Source organism: Peromyscus eremicus, chromosome 3, assembly GCF_949786415.1.
Source record: "Peromyscus eremicus chromosome 3, PerEre_H2_v1, whole genome shotgun sequence".
NCBI classification, from domain to species: Eukaryota; Metazoa; Chordata; class Mammalia; order Rodentia; family Cricetidae; genus Peromyscus; species Peromyscus eremicus.
In genome coordinates, this window is record NC_081418.1 from 136,986,173 (window position 1) to 137,012,966 (window position 26,794).

The window sequence follows — 26,794 nt, forward strand, 5'->3', positions numbered from 1 at the left end:
TAAAGGTACCTTCGGCCAAGCCTGAAGACCTAAATGTGAACCCTAGGACCCACAGTGCATAGAGAAAACTGGCTTCTAGAAATTGCCCTCTGTCCTTCACACACATGCTGTGCCAAACTCACACTCATCCCCCAACACACATACACACACTAATGTGCATGTGCAGATACAATTAAATAAATTAAATGTAATATGTTTAATGAATCATAGATGAAAGAATAATAGTATATGGACTTTGAAGTTTGTTTCAAAATCAAAAATATACAGACATTAAACAAACATAGGTAAAGATGTTTGACATCCTAAGTCATTAGCCAATTATAAATGTAAACGTGTTAGTCCTATACACACTTTATGATGACTAAAGTCCCAAATGTTGACAATATCAAAAGTCAAAAAGGAAGTGACAATCACAGAAATTCTCACTCACTATTGCTGGGAAGGCAAGATGCTATGGCTGCTTTAGGAGGTAGTCTGGCTGCTTTTGAAAACAGCTAAATGTAGCCCTAACCTACAACCCAGCAACCATGTTCTTGGTATTTACCCAGATGAATTAAAAACTTCTGTCCACACTAAAACTTGCACATGAATGTTCCACAGCAGCATTATTCACACAACTTCTGAAAAAATGAAAAGCAATCAACATGTCCTTTAATTGGTGAGTAATCAAGCTGTTGCATTTACATAATGCTGTATTACTTATTAATAAAGGGAAACCATATCAAGCCACAAAATGTGAAAAGCATTTTTACTGCTAACTGAAAGGAAGCCATTTGAAGAGGCTGCATGTTGTATGATCCTAACTATATGATATTCTGGAAAAGATAAAATAATTGACATAAGAAAAGTGGAGGGTAGGGCTGTCACAGGGGAGAAGATATGGGTGGATAGATAGAGAACGGGGGAGTTTTTAGGCCAGTGAATCTGTCCTTTGTGATATTGTGAACATAAATACATGACATTATGCATTGTCAAGTTTTTGCACAACATAAAGGGCAAACCCACATATAAACTATGCCCTTTAGTTGATAATAACTTACCAGTATTGTGTCATCAATTGTAACAGCTATACATTACCATAGATGCCAATAATAGGAAGACTTCGATGGGTGATGGGGAATTTTGTCCTCCATTTTTTAATAGATCCCAAACTGCTGTATGACTATTAAGTATATAAAAACATTTGAGCCAACAAATGTGGAGATTCCATTTACAACTGGGAAAAGTCTAGTAGATAGACATATAAAATATTCTATAGCCAATATAGAAATGGTGGTACCACAGAAAAACCTTTAAGGGCTGAAGACATGAGCAGGCCTTTTTTAGAAAAGGACACAAATGGCCAATGAGCAGATGAGAGGAAGTTCAATCTCATTAATACAATCAGCAAGTGCAAGTTAAAGACAATTAAAATGTCACTTAGCTGCAAAGTTGCTGTGGGATGTCTTTCTGTATGCTGTGAAAATGTGTGGCTCCCATTGGGTAATAAATAAAGCTACATTGTCCTATGGCAGGGGAGGCTGGACCCAGGTGGGAAAATCCAAAAGAGATAGAGAGAGAAGAAGGGCGGGGCTGGGAGAGAAGAGAGTACACCTCCCAAGGAGCAACAAGATGCCAGCCGACCGGTAATGCCACGGCCACATGCAACATATAGAGTAATAGGAATGGGTTCATTTAAGATGTAAGAGCTAGCTAGCAAGAGGCTGAAGCCATAGGTCATACAGTTTGTAATTAATATAAGGCTCTATGTAATTGTTTTATAAGCAGCTGCGGGACTGCTAGTGGGAGAGATTTGTTATGACTGAGGAGCTGGGCAGGACACAGAGAAACTTCCTCCTATACAAAGTCAGCCCGTGAAGCCTTCACAGGGTATAAACTGATCAAAACGGTGAGGAGATGAACCTTGTGTACAGTGCCAGGGGCAAAGCACATTGATAACAGGGTTGGGAGATTTTGCAATATCTGCTTAAGTTCAGAGTCTTCAAATCTCATCACCCAGGGTGCCCATCCCTGAATAGATAGTCTGGAAACACTATCACATTTGTGACCAGAGATACACGTGAGCATGCACAGCCGGGAGAGCAATGGGATAATAGATGCAAAACTCAAGAGAATGATGATTTCGTAGGGGGACGATGAATGGGATGAAATGAAATGGGAAGGGACACTGAGGTGACCTCTTATACTGTGCTGGATACATGAGAGGATCATTGTGTATTGTTCTTTTTAGAATAGATCTTAAAACACATTATAATGAAAATATTTTTTAAAACACTCATGAATTACAGAATAAATCTTGAGTCCTGATTTCAGCTTTTATTAGCAAGCTAGCTTTAGATACCTTGTTTAATCTCTTTGGGTCTCAGTTTCCTCCTCTGTGAACCAAGGGAGATTATCTCAACACAGATGTAAGGAGAAAATGAGAAAAGCCAAAGCCACACTGCATTTTTAACATCTCTATCCTGTCAACACGCTGTTTCACAATTTAGAGATGCTGCCCTCTGAAGTATGTATTCGCTCTGCTGAATTCCAGCACTCAGAGACACTCTCTTATGGCAGTTTGTGTTCATATCCTTTCCACAGCAATTGATGTAATCTAAAACCTGTGTTCCCCTCTCTCCAAAGTAGGGCATCTGTGAGAGTGAAGGGAGAGGAGCTGGTACTCACCGTGTAGATCTCAGGAGGAAGGGTAGGACCCTGAGGGAGGATGGAAAAAAAAAGATGTAAATGTTCCCCTTCAGGATGCCAAGTTTCATCCAGATGTACACTGGGTAGAAGCCTACGCTGGGCTTTCACCACCTACCAACTCTTGCAGATGCTTTTATTTGAAATGTTCTGTGATCATGACAAACTCTTCCTCTGAATCTTTTGTTTGCATTTAAACTATGAATGGATCACCCTAGATACCAGTGTGCCACGTAACAGAGCTAGATGTCTTTGTCAGGAAAAAGAACATGTTTTCCAGAAGTGATCTTGAATACCTATTGTGAACTCTGGCAGAATGTTCTGAGGTAGTCCCAGGTCGACAGAAGGGAGAAACAGCAACTGTGGACAATTCATTGGCCAGGCAGCTCCTCCAACACAAGTCACCTGTTGGATGGGGGCCTCACAAGTCCGGCTGCTTTTCCCTTGAGTCCACCGTGATGGGTAATCCTGTCAACCTGATGGGATTCAGAACCACTCGGAAGACAAATCTGTGCATAGGGCTGGGAGGATGCTTCTAGAGAGCTTCCCAGGGAAAGATCCCCTCTGAATGTGGTCAGTGATGCTCCATGGGTTGCAGCCCTGGAATGGATAAAGAGGGAGCAAGCAGGACACCACCCTTCATCTCTCTGCTTTCTGACTTCGGATGCAGTGTGACCAGGCACCTCAAGCTCTTGTCACCATGCTTCCCCCATCCCAGTGCACTGTACCTTCTAACTCGGAGCCAAAACAAACCCTTTCTCCTTCAAGTTGCTTTTTTCAACTATTTTGCCATAGCAACAAGAAAAAGTCAGCACTGGCTCTACCATCCAACTGGGTCCTGAATATCTTCACGTCAGTACTATCCTCGAGGTGCTTGGGTGGGAGAATCCCCTTGGGTCCGGGGCTCTCCACATCTTCTGGGAGATATTTCCACTCTTCATGTGGGACCTGATGGTGCTTACCTTCACAGAGGTAAAACTTTGCTTCTTCCTTGCTTTCAAAATCGGAAAGGTTGTCAAACTGCGCTTCCTCGGCTTGTTTCCATCCATCGGAGTCCTGCAGGAGAGAGAGCAAAAAATAAAGTTGACTCTGGGCATGGAGGCACATACTTATAATACCAGAACTAGAGATCTGAGGAAAGAAAATCTCAATTTCAAGGTTACCCTGAGCTGCATATGAAGACTCTGTCTCAAAGATGGTGGTGGTCATGATGGTAATGATGATGATGTTGGAAGCAGTAATAATTCAACAGCAAGGTGGCAACAGGGATAAAATACAAATAAAAGCCTACACATTTGGGGATGAACTAAAGCAGAAGAGCTTAGAGAATATCAGGGACCAGCCTACAGCAAGGACAAGCTCTGATCCTCTTGTATTCCTTCTTGGGTTCAGGAAAGACAAGAGTGCGGAGGGAGAGGCAGGAGCCAAGAAGCAGGGCAGCAAAGTTAGCTGGCAACAGTTAGTTACGAGGGCCAGCCCAGAATCCATTTCCCTAGCTAACTGCAAAGCCGACCTCATTCTCTTAGCACAACTTCCCCGCCCCCATGATATGGATACACCATACATAGAGTGGATAGTTGAGTGATTTAATGTCTACAAAAAAGAAAGGGAGAGCTGGTGTCCTGTCACCATTTTTTTCGCCTTCCTCATTCAAAGCACAACTCAATGAATAATTAACTTGCACAAGATGAGAAAAAAACTTGCGTATGGTTATGGACTCTAGACAGAGCTGTGGTATATAAATGGAAGGCAAGTCTTGGGGAACTCTCAGGACATTTTTAGTTCTTGTTAGTCGTGGAGTACTGTTGAAATCCTGCTGTGTCTCATGGAGTCCCTTTACAGTCTCCAGCTCTGGCAATAGCAAAGGGAACTTGAAAAAAAAAAAATACAAGAAACAGGACCAGAATGGAGATTAGTGTAAAGTCATTATAGTTAGCTTTTGCAAGCATTATAGCCAGTCAGTCATGGCAGCACCATGGTTTTTCATTTATTCACAGAACTGAAGACAAGGCAGGTACACATTCACTGAGGAATTAATTTTTTTTTTTTTTGGTTTTTTCGAGACAGGGTTTCTCTGTGTAGCTTTGCGCCTTTCCTGGGACTCACTTGGTAGTCCAGGCTGGCCTCGAACTCACAGAAATCCGCCTGGCTCTGCCTCCCGAGTGCTGGGATTAAAGGCGTGCGCCACCACCGCCCGGCTAAATTTTTTAAAACAAGATTTTACCTTTCCATATCCAATAAGAATTTAAAAACATGACGTATATGCTTTATGGAATATGATACAGCTAGTTTTAAAATGAGGTGGGGCTTACAATACCCACGGCAAATTGAGTAAAACCAGAACAGTATGTAATAGGATCGCATACTTAATCAATAAAAGGCTTGATGCTAACATCTCCATACAGACATCTGAAAGAATCTAGAAGGAGAGAACTGTTAAAAACTAAAACACAACAAACAAAGATAAGAAACCTTCCTCCAAGGAGTAAAGTTGGAGAATTGAGTGAGCAGAGAGGACAGAGTGAAGAGCAGGTGGGCAAAGGCACACACAGAGAACAAAGTATGAAGGATCATTCTCTGGCTTTTCCAGGAATTGCAAGTAGCCCTGAGACATTCTGAAGGGCTATATAGGTGAAGGGTCACATAGCCCAGGTTAGCCTTGTAGCCTGTGTTATCTTTGTACACCTGGGCTGACACAATAGCTCTGTGTTTTAGGATCATCTCCTAGCAATGCCATGGGGCACAGCTTGGAGGGACTTGGTTAGGAAGCCATTCTGTGAACCTATTGATGCATAGTGAGGGTCTCAGCCAAGGCAGGGACAGAGGGGACATTTGGATTAGGAAATAAACTGGGAGATGAAATAGGCAGAATTTTGGCCTTCAACTGGATACAGCATTGGTCAGCTCCTGACCCTGGGGAGAAATGAAGACAATTTCTCCTGTCAAGGTCCTGTACCACATCCTTCTTTGTCTACTTCACAAGAAAGGTGGGTGATGTAAAGTGCATCCTTCATATAGTTGGGGTTCTTTCCTCGGTTCTTCCCTCCCTGGAAGCTGAAGGTAAAAAGCCAGACCAAGGCCTACAGATGATGCTGAGGGACCTTGGAGCCTCATCTCCATGTTGCCAAGAGGCCAATGAGCCGTTTGGTCTTCTCTGTAATCCATGCCCTCATCTGTAAAATGTTAAGACCAGACCAAATGAACTCTAAAGACCCTTCTAGTGATTTTAATTCTAATCCTACAATATACTGTCAGGCTGAACACACACACACACACACACACACACACACACACACACACACACACAGAGAGAGAGAGAGAGAGAGAGAGAGACAGAGACAGAGACAGAGACAGAGACAGAGACAGAGGGAACTGTAAATTATTTCTTTCTTTCCCTGTGATGATCCAGTGATTACCAAAGATTCTATTCTGTGTATTCTGTGTTTTCATTTATGCTTTATCTGGCTTCTAATTATAACACTTAAGTGGGACTCAAAACCTTGCAAGTGCTTTTTAATCTTCAGAATATGATACGAGGGCTTGGGATGCAGCTCAGTGGTAGAGCACATCATAAGGTCCTGGGGTGCACAGTGCACAAAAATTGCAATGAGCTGAATAGAAAACAAATTAAAATTACTTAATATTTCCTTTGCATCTTATTACAGGAATGATTGAAGATAATAAACTTAGCCCAGAGCAGGAGTGATGACCATTTGAAAAATGAATCTAAAATGTAAACGATGATCTTACATACAGATCAGAATTTCCTCCTCTCCTCACACCATTCTCTTTCCTCCTGGATTTAGCAGCACTTTTCTGTGTGAACTCCCTTTGTCAACAATGTTAGTGTCACTTGTCTTGGCAAGGTGTTGAAATTTTTGTCTCATCTTGATCCTGAGTCTCGTGGGGCCATGGGTGGTGAGGTGGTATTTTTTTTTCAGTTCCTCATAAGCTTGAGCATGGTGGTATGTCTCTATTGAAAACTCTTTGTACAAATTTGCTGAAAGAAGAGAAAACTAAGAGAGTTTAGATTAATTCACCAAAGAACTTAGAGCATCAGCCAAGTGCTAACAACTGTGCTAAGTATGAAGGATGAAAGATAAGGAAAATGGATTTCTTGTTCTCAGGAAGTTCGAAATCTGGAAACCACGGAGGTGTCAGCATTACTAAAATCCTATTGTGTGGAATTTTAAACATATGTATCTGTGGATAAAGGATACTAATGTCCAAAGGGAAAATATATCTCTTGAGGTTACCTATTGTGATTTCATGATTTCTACTGCAGTTGACAGTCGCTTGACCTTTGTGATCTTGGGGTTGTCTTTTGGGCAGATATGGTGGTAGAATAGGGGTAGAGTGACTCTCCTTGCATTTTTTCAAAAAGGGACATGATTATTTAATTACTTAAGTGACACCCCTGACAAAGCAAATTCAACTCAGCCGTTCTACGTGAGTCCTTGAACCCCTCATGGTCCAATGACTTAATTGTAAGAGCTGGAGGTTTAGGGAAACCCTCTCTTCCATGCCCTTATGTAGTGCAGGGACCTTTAGTCTCCCTGATAATCACCTGTCAGAGCTGGAGTGTTCCTGAGACAGTGAATGTTTTTCCCAACAGCCCACTTCATACTGAGCAGTTAATTTACATAGGGTAGGTTCTTGTTAAATATTTGTGAGGAGGGTAATTGATATTACACAAGATATTCTCCCCACCTCTCTTTGTTATCCTCAAAAAAGCACAAAGACCAAATCTATCCTCCTTTCTGTCCAAGAATTCTTGAGTGTTCAGAACATAAAAAAATCTTGTTTTTCTACCCTGTGTGTACCCCATCCCAGGCAGCCTGTGGGGTTTTGTCCAAACTTCTTCCATGATAGAGAATCCCACAGGCATGGCAGGTTAAGATTGCACCATGGTTATTTTACTCTATTTTCTCCTTTTTCAGTGATCTCTTCTAAAGTGGCTACCGTTTCCAGGAGTCTTGTGTTCTTATCATCGCTAGCTCAGGCACTGTGTCTGTTGCAGCCCTTGATGGTTCTGGTGACTTGAGTACAGTCTACACTAGCCTTTCCCCCTTTTTAGCTGGTCACACTAAACTTACATGGGGGCTAGAATCAGCTAAAACCACACTTCGCTGCCCCAGATCCTCCACATTTGAGAAGCATGCATTTTTGCTTGGGTGTAGACAATATGGAGTTGGAGAGCGTAAAGTCAGAGGAATGGTTGGCCTACTGCCAGACAGACCTTTAGGTTCCCATCTTCTTCTGGATAAAGACTGAAATAGAGAAGGATTAAGTCCCAGGACCAGTAAGGCATGGCCCAGAATCTCACTCTGTAGCCCAGGCTGGCCTGACACTTGCTGTATTACCCAGGCTGGCCTCAAACTTACCACCCATTCCCCCTGCTTCTCTGCCTCTGGATACTGAGATTAAAGGCATGGGCCATGTTTGAAGATTCCTTAGAATTCCAACCACCCGCATCTCACCTCTCAAGCAAGACAAAGGACATTCTCAAGAGACGTTTCTATCCAAACTTAAGATTGTGGAAGCTGACAATTTTAAAAACCTATCTGAAAGGACGTAGTTTCCTAAGCCTCAAGTGGCCTGGACATTTCAGATACTAAGTGCTCAGAGTTGTGTGCCCACTACCTCTCAAAACAAACCTATTGCCAATATTGGGGATTTTCCTGCAGTGCAAGCAAGTACCACCACTGAGGAAAGTTGATCTGGGCATGTGGTCCCTACACTCCTGTGTCAAAGGGCTGAGCTGTGTGTGTTTCTCTGTGTGTGTTTGTGTGGTGTGTGTATGTGACAACGACGTCCTCGTGCAGTGATAATGATAACGTGGAAAAGAATGGTTTCAGGCCCCAAGCGGCTGGACTCAGGCCCCGCCTCCCTGCCGGCACTCCGCGGGCGTCCCTAACACAAAGTTCCATTAGGAGGAGGGTCAGGACGCTCACCAGCGTGCAGCTGGCGAGGCCTGAAAGCTCCTCTGCTTAGCGCACCCGGCCCATCCCTCTCTCTTACTTCCTTCTCCCTTTCCACTTGCCCCATGAGGACCCGGCCCTAGCTGGCTCAGGGTTCGCGCCCATCGCAAGCCGCTTCTCCCCGGCGCTTACTCTGTCCCGGTGAGGGCAGGAAGTGGGAGGAGCTGCATCGGGCTGTCACAGACAGGGACCCCTGCAGAGGCTTAGGGTGAGCCAGCAGCCCAAGGAGGGCCACACCCTCCTTCCGTTGCTGTAGAAACGGCTCAGGCCCTTTTTGTGACTCTGAGCTGAACAGGCTTACCCCAGTCAAGGCCCAAACTATCTTTCACATAAGCCAAAGGAATACATCTCCCCCTCACCTCCTCGTTTTCTCTCTTCCCAATTCATGGATCAGCCAAGATATGAAAGAAATTCCAGGACCCCGAGATTATCCAGGACCCTGAGATTAAAGTTGGTTGGACAGACCAGATTGGAAAATTTCCAGGCCCCTTCAGAAACAGTATGTAGAAGTAGATTAAAGCCCTGAATAGAATTTCCTCATGAGATGTTCATGAGTGTTTAGTCTGTTCCAAGTTTCAGAAAGCACCATATGGAATTATAAGTGACAGTGGCTTGTCCTGAAGGCCTCTGATGCAAGGAGGGGACTCACTGAAAAGAAGCAGAGTTGAGTTTTGAGTGTTCCAGTACTTAGCCATTTAACAAGCCAGTAACCGCAGCAGCTTGTGGAGGACAGAGACTGCGGTGTGTTTGTGTGGACTGTAAGCAGGGCTGGTCCATGCTGACTTAATTTTTCTTTTCTTTCCTTTTCTTTTCTTTTCCTTTCTTTGTTTCTTTGTTTCTTTCTTTGTTTCTTTTTCTTTCTTTTTTTTCTCAATTGAGACAGTTTCACTATGTAGCCCCGATTGGGCCAGAACTCACTATGTAGACCAGGCTGGCCTTGAACTAAGGGATGCACCCACCTCTGCTGGGGTTAAAGGTGTGTGCCACCACATCCACTGCTCATGCTGATTTTATTTTGGGAATGCTGTGTCAGTAACAGTATGGATAAGCAAAGGAGTGAAGAGTAGAGGCGAGGACACAGGTCAGTGATGTGTGAGAGGAAGGAACAGGGCAGATGAAGCGCAGCTTTGAGAAACCCGGTTGGTGGAACAGTGGTGGCTGGCTGTGAAGGTGAGCGAATGTACTATAAATCCTAGAATTGCACTTGGGCACTTGTGCTGATGGTGGTACCGGTAACTAACAGAAAGCTATGCCCATTACTATTCTTTCACAATAGCAAGGAAATAAACTCAGCTAGTAGTATACAGCACAGTGGCATACAGACACTGGAATTTTATTCAGCTAAAGAAAAATGAAATTGTGAAATCTGCAGGAAAATGGATGGACCTGGAAAGCTACTTTAAATAACGGAGCTCAAATAGCATGTTTTCTTATGGGGATCCTAGCTTCTGTTATAGTGAATATGTGTATCCAGTAGGGGGAGAAAACATGGGTGAACACCAGGAAATAGAGGCCCATGAGACTGAAAACAAGAACAGAGTGCAGCCTGGGAGAAGAGGGAGATAAGTGTGTGTATGTGTGTGTGTGTGGGGGGGGGGGGAGCAGGAGGAGGATCACCTGAAAGGAAATATGAATGAAACTCACATATGGAAACCTATCACTCTGTAAGCTTATTTTAAAAGTAAAATAAAAATAAATGGGAGAAAAGGAAGGAAGGCAGGCAGGCAGGCTAGCTACTGAACCTGGAAAGATTTAAGAGATAAGTTCTCAACCTATGGGTCATGACCCCCTTGAAGCTGTCCAACAGGGATTGCCTAAGACCATCGGAAAAAAAGATATTTAATTATGATTCCTAACAGTAGCAAAACTAGTTATGAAGTAGCAGTGAAAATCATTTTATGGTTGGCGTCACATGAGGAACTGTATTAAAGGGTCACAGTACTAGGAAGGTTGAGAACCACTGCTCTAGAGACTGATTTACATAAGCTATCAATGGCCTAGGCAATAGGTTATGTTGCAAGCAAGATGTAGTTAGTTTAAACACAGACATGATTCCGTGGCAAGTGGGGTTAGGTAACACAAGACCAGAAAGCTATAGTGGGCAGGGAGGTGCCAGATGAGCCAAAGGAGTTGTTTTCAGGGCATGACTGGAGTAGGTAAGATTGGGTGAGGAAAAGGTTAAGATGTGGTTGGTTATTAATGCTTGTAGCTAGGTGAGATTTAACACGTTGAGAGGGATTCTTATTTAATGTGAGTCTGGGTGTATATATGTATGCATATGCAACACTGAAATGCAGGTGCCCATCAAGTCCAGAAGTGGGTGTTAGATCTGCTGGACATGGAGTTCCAGGTAGTTTTAAGTCACTAAATGTGGGTGCTGGAAATCAAATCTGGAGTCCTCTGCAAGAGCAAGTACTCTTAAGCACTGAGCCATCTCTCCAGCCTCTGAGGAACTTTAAACACAAAGAAAGTAATAATATGAATCACAAGAAAAACCAAATCCCTCAAGTGAGGGCCAGTGAGTAGTTATCAATTAACAGTGGTTATTGCTCAAAGCATAGAGATTAACTCAGTACCAGGTAACTAGGTGCGTGTGGAGGCACCCACCACTACGGAGGCTGTGGCAGGATGACCTTGACTTCAAGAACATCCTGGGCTACACAGGAAGCCCTGTCTCAAATCACACAGAACATAACTGAAGCCTGGGGTTTTAAGGGGGATGGTGGAGCAGGTAAGGTGGTGAATGGTAGTGTACATGTATACACGAGGTAAGACGAAAATGTACAAAATAGGCCAAAGCTCATTTTAATCATAATTCAAAACTGCTTCTTCTCATGGTAACACAGATGTCTCACAGCTGAGAACTAAGCAAGGCATTGCACATTTTATGGTAAACATTAAATTTTTTACTAAAAAGTGATCAGGAACAAGTTGATAGTCTCACCATAAAAATAATTACTTTTACTGAAAATGAATCAAACTTCCTGAAAAACTGCATTAGCTAATACAGGGGTGACAAGTTGACAGCCAGTCTTCCAAGCTCTGGCTTAATCTAAAGTGATGAAGACACTCCTTCCCCTTGCTTATGTTGACCACAGAAGACTCATTTACCAAAACGTAGACAGGTGGATACATAGTATCAAAGAACACATTTTTAAACATTTTTACTTTATTAAAGTCTTGACAATGAAGAGTTCATAAAGTATTATTAAATTCTATCTGCTGTACAATAACTATTTGTTCCCACGTAGAAAACACATGCTGCAGTTATCATTTTACTATGTACAAAAGCAGAATCCTTACTAAGGACAACCTGGATAAATAGCAAGCTAATAACAAACCTAAAGAAACAGAGTAGCGGGAAAGATTTCAGAACCGCCTCCTAAAGGAACCAGATGTCCCCTTGCCAGACACTCTGAAGAGCTGGGAGACATATCATGTGACTATAGATGTGCCAGAGCCCAGTGACAGTGACTTATGAACCATAAGAGAACACAACACATTCTCCAGGAGTGACATGAGGAGAGCCCCCGAGAACCCTCTGCTGAAAGACAGAAAAGCTTTGATGAGACCAGAACCACAAAACAGAGATCCTTCATGTGACTCATTAAAGGGCTCCTCCACGTGCAAGTTGAACACAACAACAGCTTGCAGGACTGAGGGTCCCACAGGTCCTTTCCTGCTACCGTACTTGGCTACTTGTGGCATTTGGGTGCAAACGCTTAACCGGTGCTAGCCGGGAGAGGCCCAGGCGGAGGCTCTGACTTGGGGACTTGGTGGGTGCTCCTGCCAGAGGGCTGCTGCTGGAGCTTCTGCTTCCGGAGGCGGCTGCAAGAAAACACAGAGGCAAACAAGCAGTTAGGTATATTGTTCTGTTCTGCAGAGCCTGTCAAGCGCAGCCCCAGATCAAAAGAATGACCCACACTGGAGCTCAGGAACCCCAACTCCAAAACCTTCAGTCTTCAGTTTTTCTGGCTGTGCGGCAAAACAAACATAAAAACAAGGACAAGTTTGCCATGGCATTTGTATTTGTTGCACGTTACAATGCTCAAATGCCCCAAGCCTGAGGACTCTGAAACTGTGGAGGTCAGCAGATCTTGAGGCAAAACTTTGTTGCCAGGAGAAAAAAAAAAAAAAAAAAAAACTTCACTAATGGCCCTTGACTCTGATAGTCAGGGATGTGTCTGCAGACTTTTGAAATAAGAGTGTCTCTGTTTACTGCTGTTTTGTTTATAGTAATGAAAACAAATCACACTCAACCTTGATGCCTAATAAAGAAATAGGAAGATGGTAAACTGAAAACACTGGTGTGGAAGAACATGAAGTAACATGGGAACCGCTCACAGATAACTCCTGTGACTGACTAGGAGAGAGCTACCACTGGCAGCTTTCTAAGCTGGTGCGCTTGACAGCAAGTTACCATACCTGGCGGGACCCACTTGGGTCTCTTGCCTTCAGCTGAAGGGCTGCACATTTTTGCTGGTTTCCTAGTGGCCTCAGAAGAAAGACCAACTGCCTCGGGTAAGGATGGAGAGTCTGACTTGATTGCAGCTGGAGCCATATCTACTGAAGTCACTGAAAAACATAAAAGAAACATTGTCATACAGGAAGATAAAGTTCAAGTCTAACATATATGTCTAAAAATGATGAAGTCTCATATCTTCCAAAAATTCAAAAGGCACAGATTACCAATTTGAAAAAAAAAGATCACTTACTGTCCAGGTGAGGTAGTACCTGCCTGAAATCCCAGTACTCCAGAGGCTAAGACAGCAGGATTTCAACTCAAAGCCAGCACGGACTACAAAGTGGGATGGTCTCAGACCAAACATCACTTACAACAAGCCTAAGGACCACGACTCTGGGTGAGCATTTCTGTGCCAGGCTGTGTGTCAGTGAGAACTTTCGCCCTTTATGACAACTCCCACCTCAGGATCACTGACCCACTATCAGATAAGCGAACAGAGAAGTTAAGCAATTTGCCTGTAGTTTGATAGCTGTTGTTAGAGCCTATATTAGAAACCAGGTTTGACTTCAAAGGTCATATTTTACAAATAATGCCTCTTCTGTATGTGTTGGAGACAGTGTTGACAACCCTAGGGTTACAAAGAACACACTACGTGGCCAGTTCGTTCTCAGGAACTTACTGTCCTGCACTGCACCCCAGTGGGAGGACAGCAAAGGAAGATCGGTGTCTACTGCAATGTGCTGACAGTCCAGCAATGCTCGGGAGGGAGGGAGGGACCTTGGAACCTCGTGTGTTTAGGAAGTATAGTGGAGACGATCACAAGCTGAGTTGAATCATGGCTGAGGGGAAAGATGAGTGAAAGGACCTTTTCTTGGCAGAGAGAGTGGAGCATGCAATGCCCGAGCACAAGCTCCTGTACTGGTTTAGTCTGGGTGGAGCAGGAATCTGAAGGGCGGGAAAACTGAAGAGTACAATCAGGGGACTGTCATATACCCACAGGCCATGGAAAGGAGTTTGGCTGTTCACAGTATTGTCTTCTCACAAGTGACATCCATGTTAAAAACTTCTTACTGGAATGTGGTGATACACTGTATATCAAATAAAGCTTGCCTGAGAATCAGAGAACAGAACTAGATTAAATATAGAGGTCAAGCAGTGGTGACACACACCTTTAATCCTAGCACTCAAGAGGCAGAGATCCATCTGGATTTCTGAGAGTTCAAAGCCACCTTGGACTACATGAGATTGATCCAGTCTAGGAGAGAAACAGAGCCAGGCAGTGGTGGCACACACCTTTAATCCCAGTACTTGGGAGTCACAAGCCTTTAATCCCAGCACTTGAGATCTCATGCCTTTGTTACCAGTATTTGGAAAGCCACACGCCATTAATCCCAGCACTAAATAGGAAGTGAAATGGCTGGGTGGAGAAAGGCATATAAGGCGTGAGGAGACAGGAACCAGGAGCTTTCAGCTGAGGACTCAGAGGCTTGCAGTCTGAGGATTCACAGAGATAAGATCTCGCATTTGGCCTGAGGATTCCATAGTGATGAGAAGTTTCTCTAGTGGCTTCTTCCTTGTCTCTGTGATCTTTCAGCATTTACCCTAGTATCTGGCTCTGGGTTTTTTACTATAAGACCATTTAAGATTCGTGCAACAGGTCATGGTGATAAGACACCTGCCAGAAGACTGAAGCATGAAGATTAAGAATAAAGGTAGCATTTTGTAATAATCTACTAGGTAATACAGGCTCAAAAATAATCTAACTTTTGAACATAAGAAACAGGTGTTCCATGTCCAAGTTATCACAAATTCTCATTGTAAAAATCACACTAAGATGTTAAAATGGGTCCTTAAAACAGAGATCATGTCATGCAGGAAAGCAAGGACTTAAGCTCATGCAGTCCTCACTGTTTAAACATCCAGACAGCATGGTCCAGCCTCTAAATGAGCAAACCTGGGATGCAGCTCCTGACCCTCACCCCTGTGTACAAACCCCAACATATGCTGAGGTGTTGTGAATGTCAGTGCTCTGATGGTAAGGTGTGGGTGCAGGGCCTTTGCAGAGATGGCTGTGTGCTGAGGGCTGGAGGGTCCGTACTCAGTGCTCCTGGCTGCTAGGGTTCTCAGCTTTTCTCCCCACTCACAATTCCTTCTAACCAGAGATGAGCATCAGCAGAATGCTGCAGGGACGAAGGAAGATCCGGAAACAAGAAACAGGACTCTAGAAAGGACGAGTTTGGGAGCAAGCTTACCTGACGCCTCACACTTGTGTTTCCATTTCTTTTCTTTTCCCACTGCGGGTTTTCTCTGCACTGCTTTCTTCTTCGTTCCTTTAACTTTACGTTTTCTCACTGCAAATTCTTCATCACTTTCTTCACTCTCATCAAAATTAGAATCATTTTCTGAATCTTCATCTAAAACAGAAAATTACATATTCTGTCTTTGCTCTAAAAACTGAGACTTCCGTTGCCTTATCTGCAATAGCCTCATGGTCACTCAACACACTAAGGATGCTCTTGCCTCTGTGAAAGCATGGTTTCTAACCTCAAATGTCAGCCTCTCCTGACCCCAAATAACACGTCCCATTTCACTCCCACCAGCCTTTTATAACCTCCACTATTCTTCTTCTTCATAGTGCTTTATTTTCTACAGTCCCAGGGCTCAAACCCTGGAATCCACACTTGCTAGACAAGTGCCCTAGCACTGAGCTGCCTGAGCCCTTCGGCTTGCATACCATAACTCTCAAAACATTATGTATGTGTTTACCGTCTGTGACCCCCTCATTAGAATTTGAACAGTTTTGCTCATTACGATCTCCCTAGTATCTAGAATATAGTAAACATCATAGGCATCAAGTATTTGTTCAGTGAGTGTTGATGAAGAGGGTTATATGGTGACAGAAGGTTAAATTTAAAATGTTGTATCTGATTGGTATTAATGTACAGACTTATTCTTTTAAATTTTTAACACATTACAGTGTTGTCAAAGTCACCATATTTCCCTTTGTCTTCATTTCTACTAAGTCTGAAAACAACTGATAATAACACTGTTTCACACCACTTTCAACTCAAAATACTTCCTAAGTTTCTGCTAGTTATAGCAAAAGCTGAAACCTGTTAGAACAGGTTAAGCGTTGCTCCACAGCTAGTGGCAGCCCGCCTGCCTCTTCAGCCTCTTCCCCAGGAGTCCCACTGACTGCTCGTCTGTCCCACGGCTCAAGCCTTTCCCTCGGTCAGAAGTGGGACCTCATCCCTTGCTGCCTGTTTGTCCAGACACGGCTTAAAGGCTACCCCTAGACAGTTTCTCCCTCTGTGACTGAGCTCAATGAACTGCTCTAGGAGTTTACGGACTTCAAAGGCTCAGCCCAGTGCTTTACATACGTCCTGCTCTCCAAGAAGTTTTTACTGCACTCCAGAGGACTGACTTGAAGCAGGGTAACTCACCAGCTGCACTGTCCGGCTCGGCGTCATCAGCATCGCTGCCCTCACTGCCTTCCGAGAGTGCCCTCCTCCTCCGCCGTGGCCGCTGAGCCGCGGCTTTAGATGATGCTTTTTCCTCCCCTTCAACACCGCTGGTGTCCCCCTCCTCTACGACCCTGTCCAAACCTTCTGGAGACAGGAACATCAGTGAGAACTCTGGGCAGACCCTATGACCGCTGCTCCAATAACACTACACAGGCCACGCTGGCATGAAGTCCATTAGTCTCCCAGCAAATAGCCTCTGCTTTTAAGGGTTTTTCTGAGACCCTAAAGAGTCATTGCCAAAGAACTTTCCAGATGGCACTGGGAAAATGCAGCCCTTGAGTGGTCACCCATTGTGGAATGGAGGGCCTGAGTAGTCACAACTGTCCAGTAGGGAAGAAAGGAGGTCTGCAGTCAGAACAAGACTAAAGCATAAAAAAACAAAGACCAGGAGATAGAAAGCCTTGAGACATGGGAAGACTTTGTTCTAGCTATGGGCACAGGAACTTAAAACAAGTTAGAAAACAGTACTGTGAATGAAAAGAACTGTTATTAACATCAAAACGTACCTGAATTATCACTGGTTCCACTGCAGTTAGAGACAGGAGGAGACTTCTCTGTTATCTCTGCTTTCCTATTGCTGTGTTCGTCAGTGCCTAGCATAGGACGTAAGCAAAGAGCTTCAGATGCATCCTAATCATTGTCTAAAAGGCAGGAAGATGACCAATGAACCATATGAACACACAACCGGGATGAACCATCCTGGATGAACCACCCTGGACTCCCACAGCCCAGTGGTTTAACTTGGAGGAGCTAGGATATGGCACCAGTTTGGGCTCTACAATAAGACTGGGGTTTATTGTCGGACTCCATATGTAAACTTTCCTATCTCCTCTAGATTTATCTTCCCTGTCTGGAATATAAAGATAATCATGTCTTATGTGATTATTGTAGAAGATTAAGTTCAAGTGGAAACTGCTTATTATATGACCAAATACAGTCACAAATATCACTTCTGTGCGGACAAATCCATGCTCGTGCTACCTTAAGCTCTGTGGTGGCTTGAGAACTGCCCCATAAGCTCACACATTTGAACTCTTGAGCCCCACTGGCAGCACTGTTGGGGATGTGGAGCCTTGCTGAAGGAAGGAAGTCCCTGGAGGCCTCGAGAATTTATAGGCTCAGTCCCCTTCCAGGTCACTCTCTCAGCGCCCTGGGTGTGAACAGAAATGTGATCAGCCAGCTTTCTGCTCCCACATTGCTGCCATGCTCCCCCTGCCTGCCATTGTAGACTCTTAACTCTCTGGAACTCCAAGCCAAAATAAACAGCTCTTGGTCATGGTATTTTATCACAGCAACAGAAAAGCAACTGATACAAACTCTTTCCAATCATTACAACCTACAAGTGATAAAGCGCTAGAATGTTTGCACAGTATGTGTGATGCCCTGGATTTCAGCCTTAGCACCATAAAACAAAACAAAACACAACCAACCTCAAGAATTTAGGAGACCTTTAAATAACGATATTGATAACATTAAGTCCCCATGCTGTGAAGAGCATTACTCAGTGAGGAGTGCTACTTCCAAGAAAAATGCCTGCTATACATTCCAGTCTTGTGAGATGAGGTCTAATCTTCTAATTCGAGATATAGGACATGACAACACTCTTGACATTTCTGATTCCTGACTAATAGTCTTCCAATTCAAAACAGCTGATTATTAAAGAGACAACATTAAAGTAAAAGCCTCATCTGTATCATCATATGCTACAAGGTTACAGCAAAAAAATCCAGAAGTGAAAAAAATCACAGAGAAATCTAGAAGTCATACTCTGAAGTCTACTGAACTTTCTATGAAGGTTGGTGCCTCCAATCTTAGTAGATAACACAAAGTATCACCATTAGGTCATGTTCAAGAAACTCTGATTTAAAAGATAAGGAACTGGACTGTTAGGACTGTCTAGCTCATTTGATCAAGATTGGACTCTTACTGCACAGCATCAACTTTTTATTATATCAGTGTCCCACATGTACATCTCTTTGCTTGACATATAAAGGAGCCTGGGACTTACACTGTGAGGTGGGCTGCTTGATCTAATAAAAAGTTGAATCCACAGAGGCCCTCGCCAAGTGCTCTTTTTATAGATCAAATCGTGTTCTTTCCTCTGTGAAGGCTTACCCTAAAAAGTATTTACAAAAACTGTAAGACACTTTTAAAGATAAACACACAGAAACAGAATTACTTTTCTCTTGAGACTTCTGCACCTGGTTGGTGACTGTTGGAAGTTCCTTCACAGATAAAGCCAGGGCAACTTCTAGGCCTCGCTGGAAGACCTTGTCATCCAAAGCCACCCTAAAACAGACATGTGAACAACAATGGGGTTTAATTTTGATTAGAGCACTAATACCACTAAATCTAAAAAGCAAGTTTCAGATTTTCTCACATTAGTACTGAAGAGCAGCTACCTTCCAAAAATGTTCCTAAAGTGTCCTTGACTGACTTGAGACTCCGAAAATGTAGCAAGAGTACGGGTGTGGCAGGAGTAGCCTGCACCTCTGCTGACTACCGTTCTTGTAACTGTCCTTTCTCTTTACTATCAGTTCTGCCTACAAAGCTCTGGTTTACCCTAAGACAGACTCGTTCACACATCACTCCCACCCAGAGTTCTCTTCATCTCATCCACTGCTGTCTACCTCTGTTCTCCCAATTTAGATTTTAATAAATATTTCACTACATACTATGTAAAGATACTATTCTGGGTGGAATACTAAAAGTACCCCCAAGGAATCTTCAAGGTGAATTAGGAAGGTGGAGAAATAAGCCATACCAATAATTAGCCCAAAAAAGGCAGACTGTAAAGCCTTCCTGCTCAAGTTGACCTATAGTTCTAATGATTATAACAGGAAAACACAAAGACAGATGAGGACAAACTTGAAGAACTTACTTCTTAAGTAAATTATACTGGTGGGGATGATTTTGGTCATAATAATTCTATGCATGGATGAAACTGTCAAAAAAAGTTTTATTGAGATATATTTCATGTATTATAAAATAGTTTTCTGCTTCCTCCTCTTCTCCTTGAGACAGGGAATCATGTATCCTAAGTTGCCCTCAAAACTTAGCAAAGTATAACCTTGAATTTCTGGTCTTCCTGCTGAATAAAATGCAGGAATTATTGCACAGAAGGCAAGAACTCTACCACTGAAGCAACATCCACTGCCCCATAAAATTCACCCTTTTAGAGTAGATAATTCAGCAGCTTTTAGTATCTTCAGAGTTTTGAACACATCATCCCCGTCTAATTTTAGAACACTTCATTATCCATCCCCACCAGCAGCCATTCCTGATTAAGCCATGCTTGCTGGTTTTATGTCAGCCTGACACACTCTAGAGTCATTTTGGAAGAGGGAACTTCAATTGAGAAAATGCCCCCAACAGATTGGCCTGTGAGTGAGCCGGTGGTGCATTTTCTTGGTGTGGGAGGGCCCAGCTCACTGTGGGTGGTGTCATATCTGGGCTGGTGATCTTGGGTACTACAAGAAAGCAGGCTGAGTAAGTCAAGAAGAGCAAGCCAATAAGCAGAACTCCTCCATGGCCTCTGTATCAGCTCCTGCCTCCAGGTTGCTGTCCTGACTTCTCTCAGCGATGGACCAGGCTATGTAACTGTAAGCTGAAACCGTTTCCTCCCCATCTTGCTTTTGGCTGTGGTGTTTTATCCTGGCAGTAGAAACCCTACCTGGGACATTGTTACCCTTCTCTCAGTCCCAAACAACCAGTAATTCATTTTCTGTTTGGATTAGTTTATTCTGGACACTTCATACAAACGGAATAATATTTAATATGTGGCTTTGTGCCTACTATAGAAAGCATGGCATTTTTTAGGCTCATTCACATTATAGCATGTATCTGTAGGTCATTTTTTGTGGCTGTGTCCATAACAGATAACTTATTTAACCAATCGCTGATGGACAGACATACAGTCGCTTTCCTATTTTTAATACAATGAACGTTGCTATGAACATTGACACAAGTGGACGTATTTTCAGTTTCCTTGGGTACTACCTAAGCCATGCATAGAACAGTCCTATGTTTAACAGAATGAAGACTGCTAATCTATTTTCTTGGGTACCTGCACCATTTTACAACCCCATCAGCAAGGTCTGAAAGTTCTGATTTTGCCACATCTTCATTAACAATTATTAACATCACCTAGTGGGTGAGAATTATCCACTTCTGTTTGCCTGACAGCTTAATGATAATGTGCATCTCTTCATGTGTTTCCTGATTACTTCTATACCTTTGGAGAAATGCTCATTCAGAGTTTATACATTGAAATTGGACTATCAGCCTTTTTACCGTAGAGCTTACTTAATATACTTTGGATGCAAGTTACTTAAGTTTTTGTATCTGCAAATACTGTCTCACTCATGGGCTGAGCTTGTCTTATATTTAACATTCCATCCATGACATTCACAAGTAGAAACAACAGTACAGAGCATGACATTTCTCAATGCTAATGAACTTTTCACATTGGAACCCATGACAGTAAAACATTACCTATCCCACCTACCCATATCCTTTCTGTACTATAATTTTGGGGTCTCTTTAGGACTGCTTTCTCCCTCTTGGTACCAAATGATGAGATGTGAGGGTTAGTCTAGACACTATAGGACCTCCTCTTTGTTGGACAAATCACAGTAGGATAGAGAAAATACCTTTTATCTATAGGGGAAAAATGGTTTAAAATGTTAACACTGCCCTTACCCCTCCTTTTAACAAAGTAGCTTTGTGAGATCTGAAGGGGCAGAAATAGGCAGGGTTAGTAACATTATTATTTAATGTTACACAAATGTTACTAATAAAAAGAAAAGACTCCAATGTTTGCAACTCTATTTTTTAAGTCAGAAAGCACTTAATGGCACCTCCCTGTGCAGTGATCAACACTCACTGCCTGCTCAAATCCCCATTTAAACTGAGGTGTTGAATGAACAAGTCTGACAGCAGCATGTGTTTTCTGGGTCTTACCTCTCACCTTTTTTTAGGGGCTTTCTCTGGCAGGATATCTTCTTTTTGGAGATTCTTCAAGCTAGGTTTTGGTTTGTCCTGCTTTAACTCCTTTGGTACGGTTTTGGGCTTTTTGTTTCTATGCATGGTTGAAGAAATAAAATCGTCTATTTTTGTATAAATTAAAAAAAAAAAGGAAAATTATTTTCTTGGCAGCTAAAGTTCTTTAGAGTGTATCCACATTTTATGCATAATCATGTTTAATTTCTACCTTAAAAATCAATAAAAACAATTTGTCTCTACTTTTACTCATCCATCCCAAGATGAATGGCAGCCTGTATATAAAAAAATCAACCTATCAAAAATAAATTCACTGAATACTACAAAGGTAATTTAAGACAGTTCATAAATGTCAGACATAACAACCAACCCAAAACCCACAGAACCATTAGGAAAATTGTAAAAATTTACCTCACCAAGTGGAAGGAAATCATTTTTAAGCAAACTTCACAATGTAGCTGGTATGTTACAAAGGTACATACATCACTAGTAAAAAATCAAGCCTAGGAAGCAGGCAGCACCACCGGCGAGGCAGAGAGGCCCCACAACAGCAGCTGCTGTCGTCTACCCGATGCCGAAGGCCTTCCTATGATCTCATCAACTCTCCCACCCACTGCTGCTTCTCACAGCAGTTTCTGTCCTATAAATCCTCAAAACCCCTGTGGTTCTTCTCAGGATACTCAAGAAAACCCATGTATGACACATGAATGTATACCTGCAGGATCACATACTTTTTAATAGAATTTGTTAACATATTTTTCTTTCATGCTTCCACATACAGAAATATAACTTAGAATTTTCTGCACATTCCACCCCATCTAGTATCATGAACAGAACTGGCAATCTCTAAGTACCTTGTCATACACCTTTGACAGTAATAGAAAGCTAAAAGCTATCTGCTAGACTATTTTTTCTCAAGTTGTAGATATACTTAATGCAAAAGAGATTTCTCTGAACAGAGAAATTATTAAATATTTGACTTAAAGGAATATATGGTAGTCTGGGAAGGAAATACATGTGGAATATACATAATATGTGTATTATGGAAATATATAAAGGAATATATGTTGCTGTGATTGGTTTAATAAAAAAGTTAACTGGTCAATAGCTGAACAGGATAAGCTTGGCCTGGGAGAACCAGACTAAGGACGCTGGGAAGAAGAAGGGCAAAGTCAGGAGTCGCCAGTGAGACACACAGAACAGGAGGTACAAGATGAAAGAGAGGTAAGGCCATGTGGCAGAATATAGATTAAAATAAATGGGTTAATTTAAGTTGTATGAGTTAGCTTGTAACAAGCCTGAGCTATTGGCTGAGCAGCTATAATTAATAGTAAGTCTCTGTGTTGATTATTTGGGAACTGGCAGGTGGGAAAGAAAAGTCTGCCTACAAATGTAACTTACTTCTAGTATGAGACAATAGCTCAATGATAGAGTATTTACACAGCACATGGGAGGCCCTGGGACTGATTGCCAGCACATAAACACACCACATACAGAAGAAAAAATACCCTACTACAAATAAATTGTAATTTAATGAAATGTTTCTCAAACTTTGATCAAGTTCTAACAACAAAAACAAACATAAAATGGCAAAGCTTAAGCCTAAGTTTTCAGGGTCTAATTTTTCCATATCTAACTCATGAATAATAAATTCTGAGAAAATAAATTTCTCAATCTGTTAAGCAAAAGTAAAAAGCTCTACTTACCATCAGAGTCACCACCAGAGTCCTCAAACTGTGAGTAATTGACTGGTTTTTTATTTCTATGATCAAGACAGAAAATTTTCATTAATACAAATATTAATTTTTTACCTTCACCTTAAAGTTCTGAATAGTCTTGAAAAAAAAAAGATAATGTGGTTAGAGTCTCTTAAAAGTACTTCAATCCAAAATATTATTTGTATTTAACACAAGAACTTGGCATTAGCTGAAAAGCCAAAACCATACCTAATACACATGATGTGGAAAAAAATTAATTCAGGAAACCCCCAACATAAGGAGAACACAAATAATTTTCAATTAGAACTTATATTCTGTTGAGTGGCTACTGCACATTCATAAATTCCTCAGTGCTCATTCTTTGCTTACATTATAAATTATCTCTCCAGTTTTACCCAGATTTTAAAAAATCCCTCAGAGGTAGAGTCATAGTGGTTAAGGGTATATACTGCTCCCTCAGAGGATCTGAATCTGATTCTCAGCCCCCACACCAGGCAGCCCACAACCACCGGTAACTCGAGCTCTAGGGGTAAAAACCCTCTGGCTTCCTCAGGCATTTGCAGTCACATACACAACCCCCCCCCCCACACACACACCCCTAAAAATAAAATAAATATTTAAAAGAAATCTCTCTACAATACAAAACCATGTTTTTTTAATGGGATGGACACTTTACAATAGCTTGTCCCCATCATCTCTGTGGGAATTAAAGTAGGCGGAGGAAAAGGATACTCAATGTGAAAAGGTTAATTTCCTCCTCCAGGAAAGAAATGTAAAGTTGTCCAGTTCCCCTTCTGACATCCACTGAATGCCCTGTGCAGACAAGCGTGTTTATCAGTTGCCTGCTCTTTCAGGCAAAACTGGAGTTCTGTGAAAGAGGCTTGTCCAGCTCCTACTTCACACTCGCAGGGATCTCCTTTGGAGAACCACTGTGTGTACTTCCCATGGCGGCACACTCAGGGAAGGGAGGGTGTTCACTTCACTCTCCAGAGTTGAAGAGTTTGACAGCTGCATGAAATACGCCAGCATCTTTAAAAACTCTGGGACAAAAAAATTAGTAAATCAAACCAAAAGCCTCCGAAAGAGTTAAGTGCACTCAGGTTGAGTTATAACATATACATCAATTCTTATTAATTCATGAAACACAAACTAACTATTGTATTCTGGAAACTCAGTAGAGTGAGAGCTATGCAGAAAACTATTACTTTTAAAAATGATTTTAAATTATGTGTATATTCATGAGTACAATGTCTATGAAGGCCAGAAGTGGGCACTGGATCCCCTGGAGCTGGAAGAGCTGTGAACTGTCTGAAGTGGGTGCTGGGAACTGAATCCGAGTCCTCTGGAAGAGCAGCAAGCACCCTTTTAACTAATGAGCCATCTCTCCAGCCCATGAATGCTTCTCTTTTTAAAAATCAGAGTACATGACAATGGAAACCACAATAACTGCTACCACCCCAGTGTGACGTCACTGCCACAGTGTGTGTCGAGGTGCCAACAGTCCTATGGTCACCGCGGTGCAAAGGACCCAAGAGTGCTGACCACCCATGCTTTGGTTTTACTACAACAGAAGTGATGATCTAGTGGTACCCGGCTGGTAACATTCATTGCTGTGCAGTCCAGAGGACCTAACTTTGACCCCTGGATCTAGGAAAAGGTGGAAAGAGAGAAGTGACTTTAAATTACCCACCGACCTCCACATTCAAGACATGGAATGTGTACCACCATCCCATCCCTATCCTGTACACAAAATAATAACAAACACACAGACCATAGTCAAATTACCCACTGACCTCCACATTCAAGACACGGAATGTGTACCACCATCCCATCCCTATCCTGTACACAAAATAATAACAAACACACAGACCAAAGTCAAAATCTCACAGGCCTGAGGATTCTGGGGACCCTAGAGGCCTGCAGATCTGACTACTATTATGACAAATAACAGCATTTATGTCTTCACTACCTGCATACCTGTCCCCTTTCAACTTTACCATGTCAGAAACAGAAATCTAGTCCTACCTTCTAAACCTCATCATCTTAGACTTCCCTATCTCAGTCAATACAAAGACCATCCACTATGAGCTCAGTCCATAAGTCGTCAACCTTGAGTCTTCCCTTGCTTCCTCACCCCCATACCCACTTGTCAGAAGTACCTAAGCTCACCTGCTCAACCTCCACATCCACACACTGTGCCAAATCACAATCTGGCCACTCCTGCTCCCACTCAGGGACTACCAACAGCCAGTGACCTTTATAAAGTAAAATCAGAACAACCTCCACCCGCCTCCACTAAAACGAATGATTTCCCACTGGCCTAGAATAAAATCCTTTCTAAGGCCTGCAAAGCCCTACCTACTTTGGCATCTAACTACTTATCTGACTTAATCCTCGACAATTCCCCTCCATGCTTGTGACTACCACATCTTCAATGTGTCTCTCAAACATGGCCAAGCTCGGGGCCTTGGCTTCTATGTCATTTACTGAGAAGGCCTCTTGTATTTTGCCTAGGTGACCCTCTCTATTTAAAGTGAGGCTTTCCTCCTTCCTACTGTGTTACACTGTGGTGTTTATTTTGCCCTCCCCCCTCCCCTCCATCCTCCACTAGAGTGTAACCTCCAGCTCTTAGTACAGTACAGGACTAAGTGAATTCAGTAAGTTTAGTTTTGTCTGGTTGTGCAGTACTGGGGATCGAACCTGGAGCCTCTCACGTCCTAGGCAATCACTCCGCCCGACTGGGCCAGAGGCTCAGCTATACTCAGTTCGTCTACGAAACGGATGGATGGCCTAGCATCCCGGCTGTGATCACGGAGAGCAGACTCCAACTGTTCCATGGGCAGCCGAGAGGAACTGGAGGCACGCGACTGGTCACTACTAACTTGGACGCTGGACGGTTCCCTTACGTGGGCCTTTCTGCCTAGGGGCTCGAGGGCCATAAAAAAGGCCCGTCCGCTGTTTCTGCCCCGCGGGGCTGCAGTGCTGAACACAGGGAGGCCACATCCGGGGTCGCTCGCTGCGACGGGAGACCCGGAGGCGGAAGGCAGGCAGGGCGCCAGGCCGGCCACCCTCACCCGAGACCGGCGACGATCATCCCCGCGCCGCCCCGCCGCCCTCGGTCAGACCCGGCCCCCTAGGGCCCTCACGGGGAGGACACCGGCCTCCAGCGTCCCCCCGCGCTTCCTCCCCGCCCTGCGGGGCGTCGCCAACCACGCACCTGGCAGGGCGCACCATGGTGCCTGGCCTTCCTCAGTGGACAGCTGCCGAGTCCTGGAGCTGGAGAGCGGCCGTGGCGGTTTCAATTCCCGCCCAAACTCAGACACCGCGCTCCTCCCCGGAGCCCCAGCCCGCCAATCACCGCTCGCCTGCCTCGGGCGGCGCCTGCGTCTTAAGAAGAGCGCGCCTGCGCTCACCCGCCTT

General features: G+C 43.3%; 2 protein-coding genes across 5 annotated transcripts in view; both read right to left on the reverse strand.

The window, feature by feature from the left end:
- Window positions 1-8,903, reverse strand: part of Dyrk4 (dual specificity tyrosine phosphorylation regulated kinase 4) — a 40,050-nt gene extending 31,147 nt beyond the window's left edge. The window contains exons 1-3 of one of the 2 annotated variants that reach the window (XM_059258648.1): window positions 8,799-8,903; window positions 3,648-3,741; window positions 2,668-2,697 (exon numbers count right to left, since the gene is read on the reverse strand). In XM_059258648.1, coding sequence (XP_059114631.1) covers window positions 2,668-2,697; window positions 3,648-3,741; window positions 8,799-8,836 — 162 coding nt within the window. In that variant the 5' untranslated portion in view covers window positions 8,837-8,903. Of the gene's footprint in view, window positions 1-2,667; window positions 2,698-3,647; window positions 3,742-8,706 lie in introns of both variants that reach the window. The other variant, XM_059258647.1, reaches the window with a different exon arrangement.
- A 2,552-nt stretch (window positions 8,904-11,455) lies between these two features.
- On the reverse strand, window positions 11,456-26,778 carry Rad51ap1 (RAD51 associated protein 1). Of its 3 annotated transcripts, none has more exons than XM_059258651.1 (9): window positions 26,592-26,778; window positions 23,363-23,418; window positions 21,625-21,763; window positions 18,835-18,944; window positions 17,162-17,248; window positions 16,575-16,736; window positions 15,384-15,545; window positions 13,092-13,241; window positions 11,456-12,494 (listed from the first exon to the last, which is right to left on the reverse strand). In XM_059258651.1, exons 1-9 carry the CDS (start codon window positions 26,606-26,608, stop codon window positions 12,349-12,351), a joined length of 1,029 nt encoding a protein of 342 aa, XP_059114634.1. In that variant the 5' UTR covers window positions 26,609-26,778; the 3' UTR covers window positions 11,456-12,348. The 3 variants fall into 3 exon arrangements, with proteins under 3 accessions (XP_059114634.1, XP_059114633.1, XP_059114635.1); XM_059258650.1 differs by having other exon boundaries at window positions 16,575-16,739; window positions 26,592-26,774; XM_059258652.1 differs by lacking the exon at window positions 26,592-26,778 and adding an exon at window positions 26,075-26,164 and having other exon boundaries at window positions 16,575-16,739.
- Window positions 26,779-26,794: the final 16 nt, after the last annotated feature.

What these genes read in the sequence shown, in the direction of transcription:
- Rad51ap1 (XM_059258650.1), bottom strand. An exon ending in CTCTGGTGGTGACTCTGATG is followed by an intron (nt 21,764 to 23,362) that starts GTAAGTAGAGCT and finishes ATACAAAAATAG; the next exon opens with ACGATTTTATTTCTTCAACC. An exon ending in TGGAACCAGTGATAATTCAG is followed by an intron (nt 16,740 to 17,161) that starts GTACGTTTTGAT and finishes TCCTGTCTCCAG; the next exon opens with AAGGTTTGGACAGGGTCGTA.